The sequence below is a fragment of the Callorhinus ursinus genome, unplaced genomic scaffold (assembly GCF_003265705.2).
Source record: "Callorhinus ursinus isolate GAN/ISIS: 27379988/994484 unplaced genomic scaffold, GSC_fseal_2.0 scaffold61, whole genome shotgun sequence".
Taxonomy (NCBI): Eukaryota; Metazoa; Chordata; class Mammalia; order Carnivora; family Otariidae; genus Callorhinus; species Callorhinus ursinus.
Genome location: NW_027397123.1, coordinates 603,292 through 620,305, shown reverse-complemented (window position 1 = coordinate 620,305; position 17,014 = coordinate 603,292). Strand labels below are relative to the sequence as shown.

Here is a 17,014-nt window from a genome sequence, read left to right as displayed (position 1 = left end):
GATCCCACCTCACAGGGTGGTGGGGAGGAGGAAATGAGAAGAACCCTTAGAAACCCTCAGGATGGGAACTGCGCCATGGGAAGTGTGCCTCACGAGCACCGCCCATAGTGATAGGGACCCTTCCTAAGATGACTGGCCTGAGAACATCTTCTTTCCCACTGTCCCTTCGGTGAGTGTGCTTCTCCCACTTTACAGAAGACAACTGTACACTCCCCACCCATCCCAAATCAACACGGTGTGCTGCCCGGGGCTGTGGAAACCTCTGGGGACACAAAGGGACACTTCCAAATACTGCTGTGAAGTGTGGGGACAATGCATGATGAAACCTCCCTGGGTAAGGAATCAGGACCAATGTCGCTCCCAGCAAGATGGAAGGAGGGTCTGATAGAGCCGGCTGCTCAGAGGACAGGAATAGTTAAGTTTTACTGTGTCTCTCTGTGTGCCTGACTTCCCTACAACTCAAAAGGATTTCAGAGTGGAGCGACATTGCTGGGCCAGAACCCCTTCCACCCACTTATTAGTATCCTATATATGAAAATCAAAAGCAGAATTGATGTTGAACCTGGTCTTGCTCAACAGCAGACATGAAATTTTGGGGGGAAGCTGCATCCATCTCACTAAGAGATGCCTTTCCAGTACATTCTACTCTTTACGTTGAATATTTTTATCAGTTGTGTACTAATGATACTTGCAATGATAATTCACTCCACCCTTTTTTTTTTTAACATTTAGAGTCTGATGGTCTCAGGAATTTCTGATGATAATGAAATGTTCTTCACAGGTGTCTATATTTGTGGCGAAGTATGATGGGGATTGGGAAAGACTGATGATGGCCACGCCTTCTTCTGGGCTTGGCCATGGTCCTGGCTTTGGCTCATGGGATGACAGCAAATGGGACACCAAGCAGAGGCCTGAAGTGTGCTTGCCTAGTGGGGCTCGCCCACGCTTGCCGCTCTTTGGAACCTTCAGACCACTGTGTGAAGCAGCCTGCACCAGCCAGCTAGAAGATGAGACCGAGTCAGCAGGGACAAGCAGTCCCGGCTAAGGTCCCCCCAGACCAACCAGCCTGACAACCACCAGATGTGTAAAGTCAGGCCATTGTAGACCATCCGGCCCCTGCAGAACCACCAGCAAGACTGCAGAGATAAACCACGCTGCCCCAGACTAGGAGATCAGCCCAGGAGCCCGTAGAATCATGAGAAATAATAACTACTTGTTGTTTTAATCCACTTTTCACTTTGGGAATGTTTGTTACACAGCAAGAACTAACTGATGCAGTGATCTAAAAAGAGACTTTCATGTATTTCAGTATATTATGCTAGGTTAAATTCTGCTGGAACTAAAAATCTCTAGAAGGTCAGTTCAGGAGAGTGAGAATTTTTTTTTCCTGTTTTCTCCCCCATTATATCCTCAGTGTTGGGAACACCAGTAGGTGTTCAATAAATATTTGTTGAATGAATGAATGAATAGAAGTTGAAGGAGAAAAAGAAATTATGTGACATGCATGTATATATCATGTATATTTCAACGGACAGTGATGTGGGCCATCCAGGCAGATGCTGTAAATGAGTGAAGTGGGCCAGATGGTGACCAAAAACACTGGAGAGGGACCAGGCTTCTTCTAAAGGCAGCCCTGCTACTCGTCTCTGAATGACAGCTGCCATATAGGAAATAGACCCGGGGCCACCAGATATTTTTGGTCATCTTACAAATATTTCCTGCATCTGTGACTTCCCAGGCATGTAACCAAATCCTCCTAAGCCTCTGTTTCCTCACCTGTTAAATGGGTGCAGCCACAGTCCCTACCTCAGAATACCCCTCTGAGAGTTACATGAGTTAGTGCTATGTATACATTAATGAATATTCATAAGGCCGAGCCCCCCAGCTGTCACTCCCGGTACTCACGGCAAAGCTTCTCACTCCTCCAGGGGTGCACAGTGGCCCCGATGGCCTGGCACGCAGCGGCATAGGTGGCCAATGCCTCACATAGCGGCCCAGACTGGCCTGGCAGCAGGCAGCGGTCATAGACACAGTCGTGCAGGGCACCCTGTGGGTCCAGCTTGCCGTGGCACTCACGGAAGGGCCCCGTGGGGTCCGCAAGGATCCCACACTCCTTCTTGCTCTGCAGCTGCTGGGCCACCAGGGAGTCCAGGTTGGGACACTCCCCTGGCTCAGTTGCCCCACAGCCTGGCCTTGTCTCCTCCTGCCAGCTGTTCCCAAAGGCCAGGGCATTGCCAGCTTGGCCTCCACCCCGCAGAGCCAGGTCATCATTGGGGTTCCCATTGAAGTTTCCGCAGAGCCCACATAGGGCCCCAGCATAGCTGCTGGGCACCTTGACAATCACACGATTGTTCCAGTTGTAGGTGACAGTCAGGCCAAAGTCTGTGCGCACAACTGCATCTTGGCCCTGGCGGAAGACCTGCACCTGCCCATCTGCTGCCTGGAGGGGCAGGTGATGAAGGATGCCGTCCACCTGGACAGAGATGAAGGAGGTCCAAGGGGTCAGGGTACTCATGGCTGGGTGTCCCGCCCTTCACTCACTTGGCTCCAACTATTCTGAACTCCTTGCTGTTCTCTTGAGCACACGATGCTTGGTTCCACCTCAGGACCTTTGCACTTGCTCTTCCCTCTGTCTGGCATGCCACCTACCTGTCTTCAACCTGCAGCTATCAGCTTAAATCCAAATCCCTAACCCATGGCCTTCAGAGCCTATAGGGTCTGTCTCCCCATTACCTCCCCGACCTTACCATCTCCCACTCCCCCTGCCTCACTCAGTCTGCTCCAGCCACACTGGCTTTCTTGTTATTCCTCTACTTCTCTCAGTTTAGTCCAACTCTAGGGCCTTTTCACTTTGCCAAGAACATTACCCAACACTTGCCTCCTGGCTGCTTCCCCTTCAGCCTTCAGGACTTGGCGCAAAGCCAAGCCCCTTCCCTACAAGGTCTCGTCTCACTGTGACTCTGTCTACCTCTGTGCCTGCATCACATGCCACATCGCTCACTCAGCCTCCTTGCTGTCTCCCTGAACACACCAAGAGTACTCCCACCTCGGGTGCCTGGGTGGCTCAGATGGTTAAGCATCTGCCTTCGGCTCAGGTCATGATCCCAGGGTCCTGGGATCGAGTCCCGCATCGGGCTCCCTGCTCCTTGGGAGCCTGCTTCTCCCTCTGCTTCTCTCTCTCTCTCTCTCCCTCTCCCTCTCTCCTCCTCTGTCTCTCATGAATAAATAAATAAATAAATCTTAAAAAAAAAAAAAAAAAGAGTACTCCCACCTCATGGCCTTTGCACTTGCCCTGATAGCTTTGATCCAAATCCCTTACAATGGCCTAAAAGGCCCTAGATGATCTGAGCCTCACTGCTCTCCAATTTCGTTCTCCGGTACTGCCCATCCCCACCCCTGCAACTCCAGCCAGGCATTCTCATCTTCTCCTGGACTCCACGAGCTCAGTCCAGCCTCAGGGCCTTCACTGTGCCTTCTGCTTGTGACATTCCTACCCTCTTCCACGTCCCTATTCTTTGCCTGGTTGCTTCCCCATCATCCTTTATGTCTCAGCTTAAAATAGAACCCCTCTCCCCACCAGGCCCTGCTCGTCCCCACTTTTCTGACCTCGTCTCCTACCAATCTCTCTATCCCATCCCCCCAACCTCACTCTCAAGTACAGCCGCACCGGCTCTGTGCTGCTCTCCTGTACTCTTCAAGCTTGGTTCAGCCCAGCCTTTGCACCTGCTGTTCCCTGCACCTAGGAGCCACCGCTCTTCACCTGGTGGTCTCTTCCTTGTCCTTCAGGTTCTGGTTGAAATCAAGACCTCCATCATAGCCATCCCCTCCATCATCCCCTCCCACCATTCCAGCCCCGTGGGCCTCCAGACTGTTCCTCTGCCCTCTTGTTTGTTCCTGCCTCAGGGCCTTTGCACTTGCTGTTCCTTCTGCCTGGAATACTATTCCATCCACTTCTGTCCCTGCCTGTTCCATCTCTCTTCTCAAGAGGGGCAATAGGATGTAGTCGTTAAGAAAGTATAGGCTCTGGAGCCAAACAGCCTGGCTTCAAATTGTGGCTCTGTCACTCATTAGCTGTGTGACCATGAATAGATAACTTAGCCTTTCTGCGCCTCAGTTTCTCATCTAACAAGATTAGCTATTTCACAGAGTGTTGTAGAGATTGAGTTACTATATGTCAAGCATTTAACGTGTAGAAATAACTTAGTATGTATCGGCTATGATTATTCCAGACTCAGTTTAAGTGTCATCTCAGAGAGGTGGGAACATAAATATGAATCATTATGCCCTCTGTTTATCTAGAAGTTTCTCTATGCCAGACACTCAGCTTTATGGGCAAAATTTCCTTTACTCCGAGGTCATTCTGAGGATTCTGACCTAAGGCCTGTAAAGGGTTTAGTGGTGGTGCTTGGCACATGGAAATTTCCTTAGTTTTCCATTTCCAATCCATCTTCCTCCCCAGGACATGGGCCACTGTCCCAAACTGCTCAGTAATAATTATTTACTAGAGCTGTGAATCTTACAACCTCACCCACGATTTTTATCTTTTTTTAAAAGAGAAAAATCTGTGGTTCTTGACTTCTGCTGGGTGGTGGACCCAGAGGACAAAACGAAAGCCTTGAGAGACAATCACACAGCCAAGGAGAGGCAGCACCGCCCGGTTTGGGGTCCCGGGCCTTAAGCACTGGCCACAAGGTCTTCTTCTAACAGACCCCCGGCCCCACCAGGGGTTCAGAGCCCCTTCTCCTTAAGGGGGATTTCCTCCCTCTCTGCCCCCTCCCCACCTCCCCTGGCCCCAAGTCACTCACCAGCACTTGCCCAGGGGATTCCCGGCGCACAGTCACTTTCACGCCACGGGCCTCCACGCGCACGGCGCGCGTGTAGCTTACGGTCTGGCTGCCCCGGTGCTCATTTTCCACCAGCACCCGGAAGGCGGGCAGCGCTGCCGCCTGGTCGCACGAGCCGACCAGCAGGTACGTGCACGTGCCCATGAAGTCGAAGCGCCGGCCGTCGAAGCTCACGTAGTGCGGATCCCCAGACGCCTGGCAGCTCCCGAAGCGGTCGGGGTAGCAACCCAGGAGGCCGTTCTGGACGCGGCAGCGCTCGCCGGTCGGGCAGCCCTGCGTGTCCTTGCAGGTCACCTGCTGGGTGGCGCCGTTGCAAGTGCAGAGCCGCTGGCACCGGTCGTCCGCCCACACCTGCTGGCCGGGCGCGAGCGGGCGGCCCTCGAAGATGCAGCCGCACGACGAGGCCTCCACGCAGGCGCCGCCGCTGGCCACGAAGCCCGGGAGGCACACGCAGCCCTCCACGCACCCGCGCCCGGAGCAGTTGGCCGGCATCGCCTGGGAGTTGCAGGTGGCGGGGCAGGCGGGGCCGCACTGCTCATAGCGGCTGTTGGCGGGGCAGTTCAGGGCTGTGGGGGGAGGGGGCGGGGGAGGGGGCGAGAGAGAGAGAGAGAGACGGGGAGGGGGGTCAGGCCAGCGCGACGGGCCTGGTGGGGTGTCTGTCCGAAGGGCTTAACAGGACTTCCCTCCCCACACCCTGCTCCTGCCCCCGGAGCTCCCCATGGCGCTTCCATCCCTCCCGGTGCTGGGGCCCCAAACCTCAGAGACATAGTTGACTCCTTTCTTCCTTCATTTTCACGGACAGCCAATCTGTCAGTAAATCCTGTGAGCTCCAGAGTCAAAATCTCTCCAGAATCTGCCCCTTTCTCTCACCATCGTCCCCAGCCTGGTCCCGTCCCCTCTCCCCCAAGCAGCCTTTTGCCTGGTCTCCCCCCATAACCGCCATTCAGCCCTCACAGGCTGTTCCTCAGCCTGTGGGGCCCTGTGAACACCAGTGAGGTCCCTCTCCTGCTCAGAGCCCTCTTGTGGTGCCATCTCAGGGAAAAGCGGGGATCCTCCTGGTGGTCCACGGAGCTCCCCGTTATCTGCACCCATCTCCTGTCTCATCTCCTCTCATTCTCCGTCTGGTTCACTCTGTCCCAGCCACAGAGGCTTCCTCACATGTCCTCACACTCCCACCTCAGGGCCTTTGCTGTTCCCAGGGTCTGTACTGGCCGTTCCTCAGGAGGCAGGGCGGCATGTGGTTAAGAGAAAGCTACTGGAGCCCAGATAGCCTGGGTTCAAAGCCCAGCCTCCCCTTTTAAGCTGTGTGATTGTGAGCAAATGACTCCAATCACCCCGTGCCTCAGTTTCCTCATCAGGAACATGAGATAATAATAGTACTGACCTCACAGGGTTCTGAGGAGTCAATGAGTTCATCTGTGCAGAGACAGCCCATAGTGTCTTTACTACTTAGCTGACTCCAGTGTCTTACCCTGCTCTCAGTTCCACTGTCACCTCCCCAGAAAGGCCGTCCCTGACCACCCTCTTCGTCAGCCTCTCATCACATGAACTTCCTTTCTTTTGTTCTTTAAAGATAGTCCATGGTTTGCTGCTTACCGTCTGTCTCCCCAGCTAGGATATAAATTCTGTGAGGGTGGGGGTCTGGTCAGCCTCAATCCCCCACTGAATCGCCAGCACCAAGGACAGGATCTGGCCCGCAGGAGATGCTCATTCATTCAGAAATGAATGAGTGGATGGATCCACCAATTCCTCCTTTGCACCGGGCATTGGGGGAACTTGGGAGGGTGGGTGTTTACTGGGCAGTGAGGATAGAAGAGTGACCAAGACAAGCCCCACGTGGCCTCAGTGTCTCCCCCAGACTTACTCCCCCTCTGGAGTCCCCGTCTCAAGCCCGAGGCCCGGGCCTGGACACCTCCTCTTCCCTGGGCACTTGACTTTCTGTCTCCTGAAAATTTCTTTGGGAGCCTCTCCAGGGCAGGGGCAGGTGTGTGCTGGCCCCCATGGCACCCATCACCAGCAGAGGAATGGGGCCATATAGGGCCTCAGGGAATGATTGTGGATTGAATGAATAAATGGGCGAATGAATGATTAAGTGGATGGGCACCTGACTAAGGAGCTTGGACTTTATCCAGAGGGCATCGGGGAGTCACGGAAGGGCTGTGAACGAAGGGATGTTTACATTTCTGCTTTGGGACTCGGAGTACTACCTGTCACGCCAGCTCCTCTCTCGGCCTGGCACCCATGTCCTGCTCCCCCTTTTACTGTCTCGTTCCAGTTTCTCCTACAAGTTAGGGATTGGGCATCCCTTTCTCTAGGAAATCCTCCTCGATCCCTCCCCCCACCCAGGCTGAGTTGAGAAGCTTTCCTGGTCGCCCATAGCCCCCTGGACGTCCCCCCTCCTGGCCCTGTCCACGCTGCCCGTGCCTGGCAGAGCCCAGCAGGGACCACCCTCGTGGTGGTCCCTGCCTTGGCATGTGTCTGGCCCAAACTTAGGCTCGCTGTGGGCACGGCGTGGCCATCTCGGCCATCCCTGCGTCCCTGGCACGGTCCGGCTTCAGGCTGCACCACAAGAAGTGCTCAGATATGGAGCAGGTGCAAGGAGTCCCCTGCCTCCCACCACGCGCACCCCCAGCCCCGCACCGAGGGCGTCACTCACGACAGTGGGCCAGCAACCTCCAGTTCCCGACGGAGATGCCAAGCTCCAGGCAGGCCTGGGCGTAGGCGCTGAGGCTGCGGCACAGGCTGGACCGGTCCCCCTGGAGCACGCACAGGTCGTACACGCACTCCTCCAGGAAGGGCCGGGGGGGCAGCGCGCCGTGGCACACGGCGAACGGGCCGCCGGCCTGGGTCAGCATGCCGCAGAGGCGGTTGCCCTCGTAGTGCTGGGCCTGGCCTGGGGTGCAGGAGGGACAGTTGTTCTGGCAACCGTCCTCACACAGGTAGTCCTCGTCGTCCAGCTTCCAGCTGTTGGCAAACTCCACGGGGTCAGCTGCCAGCTCCGAGTCGTAGGTAAGGAAATCGTCATCGGGGTTGTGGTTGTAGTTGCCACACAGTCCGCACACCTGGCTCTGGAAGCGCTCGGGCAGGCTCAGGGCCAGCTGGCTGTCCCAGTTGTAGGTGACCACCAGCCCGAAGTCCAGCTCCACTACGGCCTGGGTCCCGCTCTGGTACACGCGCAGGCGGCCCTTGACCAGGGAGACGGGCAGGGGGGGGGGGTGGGTGGCAATCGGGGGGGGGGGGGGGGGGGGGGGGGGCAGCGGGCGGTCAGATCCTGTGTGGTCTGGCCCTCACCCCTCAAACCCTCCCCACTTGCCGCCCCCTGCCCTGGCTGCCCTGGGATTCCTTCTTGCTGTTGCTGCCACCGACCAAGCCTTGGGGTCTTTGCCCTCGCCTCCCTGTGGCCTGAAATGTTCTTCCCCTAGATGCACCCGTGGCTCACTCCCTGACCTCTGACCTCTTACAAAAGCTTTGCTCCACCGTCACCATGGCAGTGAGGCCATTCCTGACCACTCTATTTTATGTGGCAACCCCTCCCTACTCCCTATGCCCTTTCCTTGCTCTATTTTTTTTCCCCTATAGCTTCTAACATATCATTTGCAAATTTCTCATGTTTATCATCTGCCTAACTCCGTAGACTGTCAGTCCCACAAAGACAGAGCTTTGTGTCTGCTCTGCTCGCGGCTTCCTCTCCTTCGCCTAGAACGGTGCCTGGTAGGATCGCAAGTGCTCAATGAGTGAATGAAGACGATGCTGTGTTAGATAAACATTCACCGGGCACTGCCTCTGGGCCTGGCCCTGGCTGGGCGATCCGGGGAGTGATGACCGAAGACAACACACACCCTGCTCTCCTGGGGCTCCCAGTCCAGTGAGGGAGGCAGACTGGTCACTAGATCAGAGTGACAGATCAGAGGGATCAGGGCTGGGATGGTGGGAGCGCTAAACCTCTGTCAAGTCACTGACCTCTGTAAGGATCTGACAAAAGTAACAGGGCTCTCTCTCTGAAAAACTGCACAGCAGATGCAAAATTCCACACATAATTTCGGGGATTTTGAAGTCCCTCTGAGCTTGTGCTCAGTCCCTCCAGATTTCTAGAACACCTACTTTAATCCACTTGCTTATTAATCTCACAGATCCACCTGCACACCCACACAGCGAGGTGGGTACAAGAATGCTCAGTTCTGCGATATTTGCCATCGTGAACAAAACATCCATCGGTGGGAGACTGAGTTACCCAAATGACGGGGCATCCATCCAATGCAGAACAGTGCAGGTGTAAAGAACAACAACAAAAGAAAGCCGAGGCTCCCTTGATGTTGATACGGAAACAGCTCCAGAAGCTACCGTGCAGTGTAAAAAAGTGCAGAACAGAGCAGACGGTACAGTACTCTTCGCTAAGAAAGGGGAGACGGAAGAATGTAGGTTTGCCTTGCTTGTATTGGCATAAAGAAACCCTAGGTGAAACCTCAAGAAATCAGTAAAACTGGGGAGTGGGGGAGGGAAGGGAGAGAAAGCAGATGAAGACAGGAGTGACAGCCAGACCTTCCACAACATGCCCTGTTTGTTTTGAGCTATGCTGATGCTTTACCTCTTAAAAAAAAAAAAAAAAAAAAGAATCGCAGCAACACAGAAGAAATTCACAAGTACTGTGCTGAGCAAAAGAATCTTCCCGCAAATGGCTTCTTCCACTGTGTGATTCCATTAATATGAAGTTCTTGAACAGGCGAAAACTAATCATTGGTGGGAAAAAAAAATCAGAACTCTGGTCGCCTCTAGGAGCAGGTTGGGATTGTCTGGGAAGGGGCATGAGAGAATGTTCCAGAATGATGAATAGATTCTATATCTTAATGGAGGTTGGGGATGCACATTTGTCAAAACTCCATGAACTTAAGATATATGGATTTTTATTATGTGTACATTTGATATCCAAAGTAAACAAAACTGGGACAGCCAGCTGGCCCTGAGCCTGCCCGAGCGCTTCCAGAGCCAGGTGTGAGGACTGTGTGGCAACCGCAGCCACAGCCACAACCCCGACCCACAACCCATACCATAAAAATATGGTATGAGGCAGAATGGCAAAGAGGTTAAGCATAGGCTCAGGAGGCACCCTGCCTGTGTTCCCAGCTCCATCTCTTACTGGCTCGGAGCCCTTGGGAAGTCGCTCATCTCTCTGGACCTCAGTCTCCTCCTCACCTAAAAGTGTTAATAATAATGCCTCCCCCCACAGATTGCTGTGAGCATTCCACGCATTAATACATGGAAAGCACTAAGAAACAAATTCAGCACATAGCAGCTGCTCCTTGAATTTAGTGTTTGGTCACTGAAGACATTCCCCATTGTTGGACAGCTTGTTTCTTTTCTTTTCTCTTTTTTTCTTTTGCTACCCCAAACCACGTTGGCATAAACTTTTCTTCCACCGTATCTCTGAGTACCTTAAAATTTCTAGAAGTGGAATTGCTGGACGAAAGGTATTTCCGGCTCTGATTTTCAAATTCCCCCTCCCCAGCCCCCACTGCTCCCTCCTCTGTACTCCCCCACCCCACAGCGGAAGGCTTGGGTTTGGGGCCTGACACCCAGGCTTTGCTTCCTCCTTCTGACTGGAGGCTCATAGGTGTTAAACCTGAGCCCTTTGGACACTTACCCGAGCGAAGCCAACTTCCCCTCGGGCCAGAGATACTGTGTGGCTGTAGGCGCGCACGTTGACCAAGCCCACGTAGGAGACCCGGCGGCTGCCCCGGCGTTCATTCTTGGCCTCCACACTGAAAGCCGGCAGGGTCTGGTCATTGCTGCACAGCTCTGCCATCGAGTAAAGGCACGTGCCCATCATGTCGTAGCGCCGGCCGTCGAAGGTGGTGTAATGGGGGTCACCTTGGGCGCGGCAGGTGGCCACGGGGACCGCCACGCACTTGGCCTGCTGATCCACCACCTGGCATTTCTGCTGGGGACTGCACTGCACGTCTTCGCAGGAGGGTTTCTGGGACAGCACGGCTGGGGAGGGGAGGGAGGGAGTGGCAAAGAATAAAGAGTCAGGGGTATCCTGCTGTGCAGAGTTGGGGCAGTGGGCTCACAACTACCCGTGGAAGAAGTGGGGAAACTGAGGTCTGGAGGCCCCCTGGGGAGATGGCTGCCCAGGCATGACCCAACAACCCCAGGTATTCCAATTCCCTAGTTTGACAAGGCTCAGCCCAGAAGAACTGAAAGGTAGTGAAGAAGGATGGGCAGGGATCATCATGGAAATGTCGATTTGTGGTTTTTCTCTCCCCATGTCCCCCTTCCTGTGCATTCCCACTCGGGTCAGAAGGCTAAGGAATCTTTTTTAAGGACAGAAAATGGAAGTCTCTGCCTTCCTGGATCAGGCTGCCTAGGTTAGAATCCTGGCTCTGCTGGTCGGGCGGCACTGGAGAAGTAATTTTAAACTCTCTATGCCTCAGTTTCCCCATTTGCAAAAAGGGGGTGATAACAGCACATTCTTCACAGGGATATTTGGGGAGGAGGGCATTGCCAGGCTTAAAGAAGCTAAAATATAAGTAGGGTTTGGCCAAGGTGGTGAGTGTTACCTGTTATAATGAATCACCTACCCCTCTCCTATTTGACTGTTCAAGCCCAAAGTGGCTCTTTGAAGGTGGGTAGCTTGCACGCCTGTGGTTGGAGGGGGCATTTTTTTCCAGTCCTGGGAACTCTAATGTCTAGAGTCCTAGCTTGAAGCAGGAGGTCCACATAGGAAGAAATAGCCCTTCCTCCCCTGCCTCCCAGTGTTCAAAATTTCTTGCTTTCTGTCTGCTCATAATAACTTGCCAGATACCCCCTGAGAGCTTTACAAATGTTAACTCATTACTCCCTCACTCCAATCCTGTGAAGGGGTACAACTATTAACCCTATTTTACAGACAGGGAAACTGAGGCCCACATAGACGAGGTCACATGCCCAAGGTCACACAAGCAGAGGTGGGATTTGAACCTGGGCAGTCTGGCTTTAGCATCTGTGTCCTCAGACACCACATTGCACTGCCTGGGGACAGTTCCTCAAATGCTCTGAGCGTAAGGTTACACATAGGGCCAGGTCCTAGGGATTAACTATGTTAACACACACAGGACATCCAGAATGGTCTCTGGTATATTGAGAGAGAACTCCCCCCACCCCACGGTAGCCATTGTTATTTATCATACTTTTAGACCTCCTGCATTGGGGTGTAAACATTCCTATAGGAGGTGGGAGAGTGGTAGTTAACCACTGGTATAGTTGCTAAAATAGCAACACATTAAAAATAAATAAATAAGGGCGCCTGGGTGGCTCAGTTGGTTAAGTGACTGCCTTCGGCCCAGGTCATGATCCTGGAGTCCCGGGATCGAGTCCCACATCGGGCTCCCTGCTCAGCAGGAAGCCTGCTTCTCCCTCTGACCCTCTTCCCTCTCGTGCTATCTCTCATTCTCTCTCTCTCAAATAAATAAATAAAATCTTTTAAATAAATAAATAAATAAATAAATAAATAAATAAAAGATCAAAATACTTCCAGACTGTTTGATAAGAAGCTGCTGACCTGAGCCCACTCCTCCCCACAAAGATCCCTCCCTCTAGGCACCTTGGCTCTTTCCTAGGACTCTATCCCTAACCCCCGTCCCCCTGCAAAAAGCAACTGACAAAGGGCTGAGGCCAGACACCTGTCAGACACCGTGGAGGCTTATATATAGGACCCTGCTGCCGTGCTCTGGCGGGCACTGCTTCTGACTAGTGGGGACCTTGGATCGCACTGGTGGCTAAATATTTAGCGGTTCCTTGAGGGGCTTGGGTAGGGAGGAGCTGGGAAGCCTTAGGGAAGGGGAGGATGGCAGAGAGGATGGAGGTGAGGTGGGGACAGCCCCAGGGGAGCAGGTGAGTGGGGAAAAAGGAGAGGGTGAGAGAGCCAGCCAAGGGGTCACGGGTTGGACAGGGCCGGGGGCTCATTTCCCATCACTCACTTCGGCCGCAGGCACCTGCTGTCCCATAGCTTATGGCCTTGAGCAGCCCGAAGGTGAGGAGCCCGAAGTTAGTAGTGGCCTCAATCATGTGGATCTTGTCACTGGGGCCAAGGTCCACCTCGGCATAGGAGAACTCACTGCCGGGCACAGCTGTCCAGGAGAGCTTGGCCCCCATCCTCTGCCCATCCATGGTCAGCTCGTTAACCGCCTTTGTCTGTGTTACTACCAGAGCCACACCCTCAGTGCCTGGCACGCTCTTCACCACATAGGCCGGGCAGTAGGCTGCCACATCTGGGACCAAGGCCAGGTGGGGGTCATAGGTAATTTGGCCCCTTGTGGCACCTGTGCCAAACTGCAGGACCTGGATGCCCACGTCTGCAGACAGGTAGAGCGGCTGGGACGGCCGGATCTCAAACTCTAACACATCGCCCTCCTGGAGCCCGCGGGAGCCAGCGGTGCCCCCCTGATTGTAGCTCAGCTTTGTGGTCTGGCTGGCCATGACATAGACCAGGTCGTAGTGGGCCTGGGAGGACAGAGAGGGCACCACGTAGCGGGTGCCCCAGGCGAACGTGGGGAGTAGCTGCTCCACCACGTGGTTGCAGTTTGTGTGTTTCTGGGCACAGCTGTGGCCAGAGAACACAGCCACCGGACCATTGGCTGTGATCTTCGACCCCGAGAGCTCAGCTGTGCTCTGTACCTGGGCCACCTGGTAGGGCTGCAGAGTCAAGGTCACAACACTGCCCGCTGGGTAGAACTTGCCCTGGAATGTCGCAGACCCCTTCAGCTGCATAGTGACTGAGGCCCCCGCTGCTCCCACCACCACGGCAAACTCCTTGACATTCTTGGACGAGATGCCGGGAGGTGTGAGCGCAAAGTACTCAGTGCCCAGAACCCGAACAGGCCACAGTCGCGTCAGCTCTGCTGTGTCGGGCTTCGTGTTCACTGCCTGCGCGGAGATCTCACGGTCAGAGTGGACCGTCACTGCGTGCTGGAAGACCTTACTGCCGACCATCTCAGCCTTGGAACTGATGTTGACCATGACTGACTGCCCCGGGTTCACTGTGACATTCTGCCCGGTACCATCTGCGTGGCAGTGAATGGAGACCGAGGCAGGGCGGTCCGACAGACTGGAGAGAAGGAGCTGGAGAGAGGCCCTGTGGTAGCTAGGCAGATAGTTCTGCAGGAAGGCTGCCAGGAAGTCCACGGAGGTCCCCTGGGTCAACCCTGGGGGTTGGGGGGAGAGAACACAGTTGCACGTCTGCTCACCCAGTCCTCTGAGAAGGAAGGCTTTGCATTGCGCCTAGATACCACATTGAAATATCAACTCGAGCTTTTTCTCCCCTCGCTTTCCCTTCTCCTTATTTGCCTACCAGCCTTTCTGGCTTTTGTTTTCTAAAAACCTGAACCGGGGCGCCTGGGAGGCTCCGTTCCTTAAGCGTCTGCTCTCGGCATGGGTCATGATCTCAGGGTTGTGGGATCAAGCCCCACATCGGGCTCCCTGCTCAGTGGGGAGTCTGCTTCCCCCCCCCTCTCCTCTGTGCACTCCGTCTCCCTAAATAAATAAGTAAGTAAGTAAATAAATAAATAAATAAATAAATAAATAAAATAAAAGCCTGAACACTTTGGACCTGATGGGCCAGGCAAGTAATGCAAATGTGGGAAACCATCTGGATGGCCAGTGTGCAAATCAGAGAATTCACACGCCAAGGAGAGCGGGTAGGGTTAGCCTATTATCATGACGATTTATGGGCTCTTCCCCCCCACTTTTTTTTTTATGCCAGACCTTACCATTTTTCAGGAGAAACTGGCTATTTGAATTTCCATGTGAAATCTCCAACCCCAAATTGTTTTAAGTGCTATGGGCCTCAAACTGGCTGGATTCAGGTGCCGGTTTATGACTTCCGTCTTAATAAAACATGGGGGGTGTAGAGGGGGTTAAGGGAAGAAGGAGATTATGGCAATGTGGACCATATGTCTCCTAGAAAGAGGGAGGAGTGGGTGCTTTTCAACACCCCCAACTAGGAAGAGATTCTCCAGGGCTGGGAAGAGAGGGAGGGAGAGGGGAAGGGGGGAGGGGAAGAGGGAGGGAGAGGGAGATGGAGAGAGGGCAGGGGAGGACATCTGCAAGATCTTGGAGAGAGTATGGGGTTATAGAAGGACTCTCTGCTGAATTAGGGGAGCCTTGAAAGATGTCCCAGTGTCCCACGGGGCCAGGGCATCAGGGACAATGAAGGCTTCAAAAGTGACCTAAGCAGATGCTGACTGATGACTAGACAGCTCTGAGGCCCCATCCTTCTCCGGTACTCTGACTTCACCTGAGACGCCAGTCCTGGGCATAACCCTGGGGAATCGGGCACCAAGCCCTCCAAGAACGACTTGAGTGAAATTTTCCATCACCTCAGCAGCAGGAGGCTCAGAGTCAGAGTTTTAGTTGAGTTACAGAAAACTGAGAAAGTGGTACTTCTTGAAGACTTAAACCGGGGGACCGCGGATTTTATCTGCTTCTTTCTAGGACAGAGAGAGAACGGGAGGATCCCACCACAGCTCTCTACAGAACGTAAGGGGCCTCGCTCCCACCTCAGCTAGCCTGGTGTGGCACTGGGAGATGGGGTTGTGGAGGGCATCCAGATGGAGGGTGCCGACCGTGGCAGGCAGAGTCCCCCAGACGAGAACAAGGATCTCAGTCCAACTTACCACACAGGAGGCTTGCTCCTGTCCAGAGTGTCCACCAGCTCCACAGGGAACCCATGTCTGCAGAGGGGAAAGGGAGGGGGTCATGGAAGGTTAGTCTGCCCCTCTGGCCGGGCACTCTTCCAGGGAGGACGAGGGCCACCTGGGCACCAGGGAGGTGGGCCGGATCCAAGGGCCAGTGTGCGTGTGTGTATAGGGGAGTTACATGTCCAGTGGGTCTTGTGGGGGGCAGGGAGGGCAGGAGAGGGCACGGAGGGGGAGTTAGGTGTCCAGTGGGCCCAGTGGGGGTGGGGTGGGGAAGCCTGGAGCCAGGGGCTAGAGTAGGGGACCTGATATCCCACTTCTCTAGGGGACCCCAGCCTCTCTCACCTGCAGGTCCCTGGAGCTGCAGGGCTAGCCCCTGGGCTGGGCTATATAGTGGAGTTTCGTGGCTCCTCAGACCACACCCTGGGTCACCTGCCAAGAAGATGGAGCCAACTTCCTGGAGGAGGCTGGTGATCCCAGGGCCAGGTGGAACGGGGACCCTGAAAGCCTGGGAAGGGTGGAGGGCAAGCCTGGACACCTGGGTCCTTAGAGGGGTGTGAGAACAGCTGGTGGCTGTGGCCTGGGAGCCTGCTGGACACTTCAGAACTGGAAGGGTGGTGTCCCTGAGGGAAACAGCTGGGGAGCAGGGTGCTGGGAGCCTGGGTCCCCGGGGGGTGGGGGAGTAGGGGCGGAACGTGGTGTTTCGTCTTGTTTGCTGGTTCGATGGTTGGATCTCTCCCTTTGCCTCCTGCCAGGAACAATAGCAAAGGACCCATATCCGGGTTCTGGCTGCTCCCTAGTCCCCACAAGCTGATTCCTCCTGGTCCCCAGCCATCCACATCCTGTATGCAGGCAGCACTGTGGTGTCTGGGGTGGGCAGGAATCTGAGCACCTGAACCTAGGTCAGTGGGACACAATACCTCCAGGACAGCAGGACCTCCTGAGAACCTTGTCTGCAAAACGTGAACATCAAAATTAGCCTCACTGGGGACTGTAGGTGGGAGGCAGGCTCTTCTGGTGGGGACCCCCGTGGAGAGCAGGGCGGGAGCTGGGGGCTGGAGCTGTGTGTGAAGAAGGATGGAGGCCCCTGTTTCCTGGTTCCACGCAGACACTGGGTTCTACTTCCTGGAGAATTATTTGTTTTCTGGGAGGTCTTTTTGCCCTGAGAAGGGACTGGCTGGGGGCACCTGGGTGGTTGTCAGTTAAGCGTCTGCCTTCGGCTCAGGTCATGATCTCAGAGTCCTGCGATCGAGCCCCACGTTGAGCTCCCTGCTCAGCGGGGAGTCTGCTTCTCCCTCTCCTTCTGCCCTCCCCACCCCCAGCTCGTGCTCACTTTCTCTCTTCTCTCAAATAAATAAAAGCGAGCGAAAGAAAGAAAGAAAAGAAAAGAAGGAAGGAAGAAAAAGAAAGAAAGAAGAAAGAGAAAGAAAGAAAGAAAGAAAGAAAGAAAGAAAGAAAGAAAGAAAGAAAGAAAGAGAAAGAAAGAAAGAAAGAAAAGAAAAG

The 17,014-nt window shown here is 54.4% G+C and overlaps 1 protein-coding gene across 1 annotated transcript in view; it reads right to left on the bottom strand.

Annotated features, from left to right (window-relative positions):
• FCGBP (Fc gamma binding protein) overlaps positions 1–15,547 on the bottom strand; it is a 40,833-nt gene extending 25,286 nt beyond the window's left edge. The window contains 6 exon segments of the mRNA XM_025854251.2: positions 1,906–2,473; positions 4,806–5,410; positions 7,501–8,050; positions 10,462–10,829; positions 12,797–14,020; positions 15,491–15,547. Coding sequence (XP_025710036.2) covers positions 1,906–2,473; positions 4,806–5,410; positions 7,501–8,050; positions 10,462–10,829; positions 12,797–14,020; positions 15,491–15,545 — 3,370 coding nt within the window. The 5' untranslated portion in view covers positions 15,546–15,547.
• Positions 15,548–17,014: the final 1,467 nt, after the last annotated feature.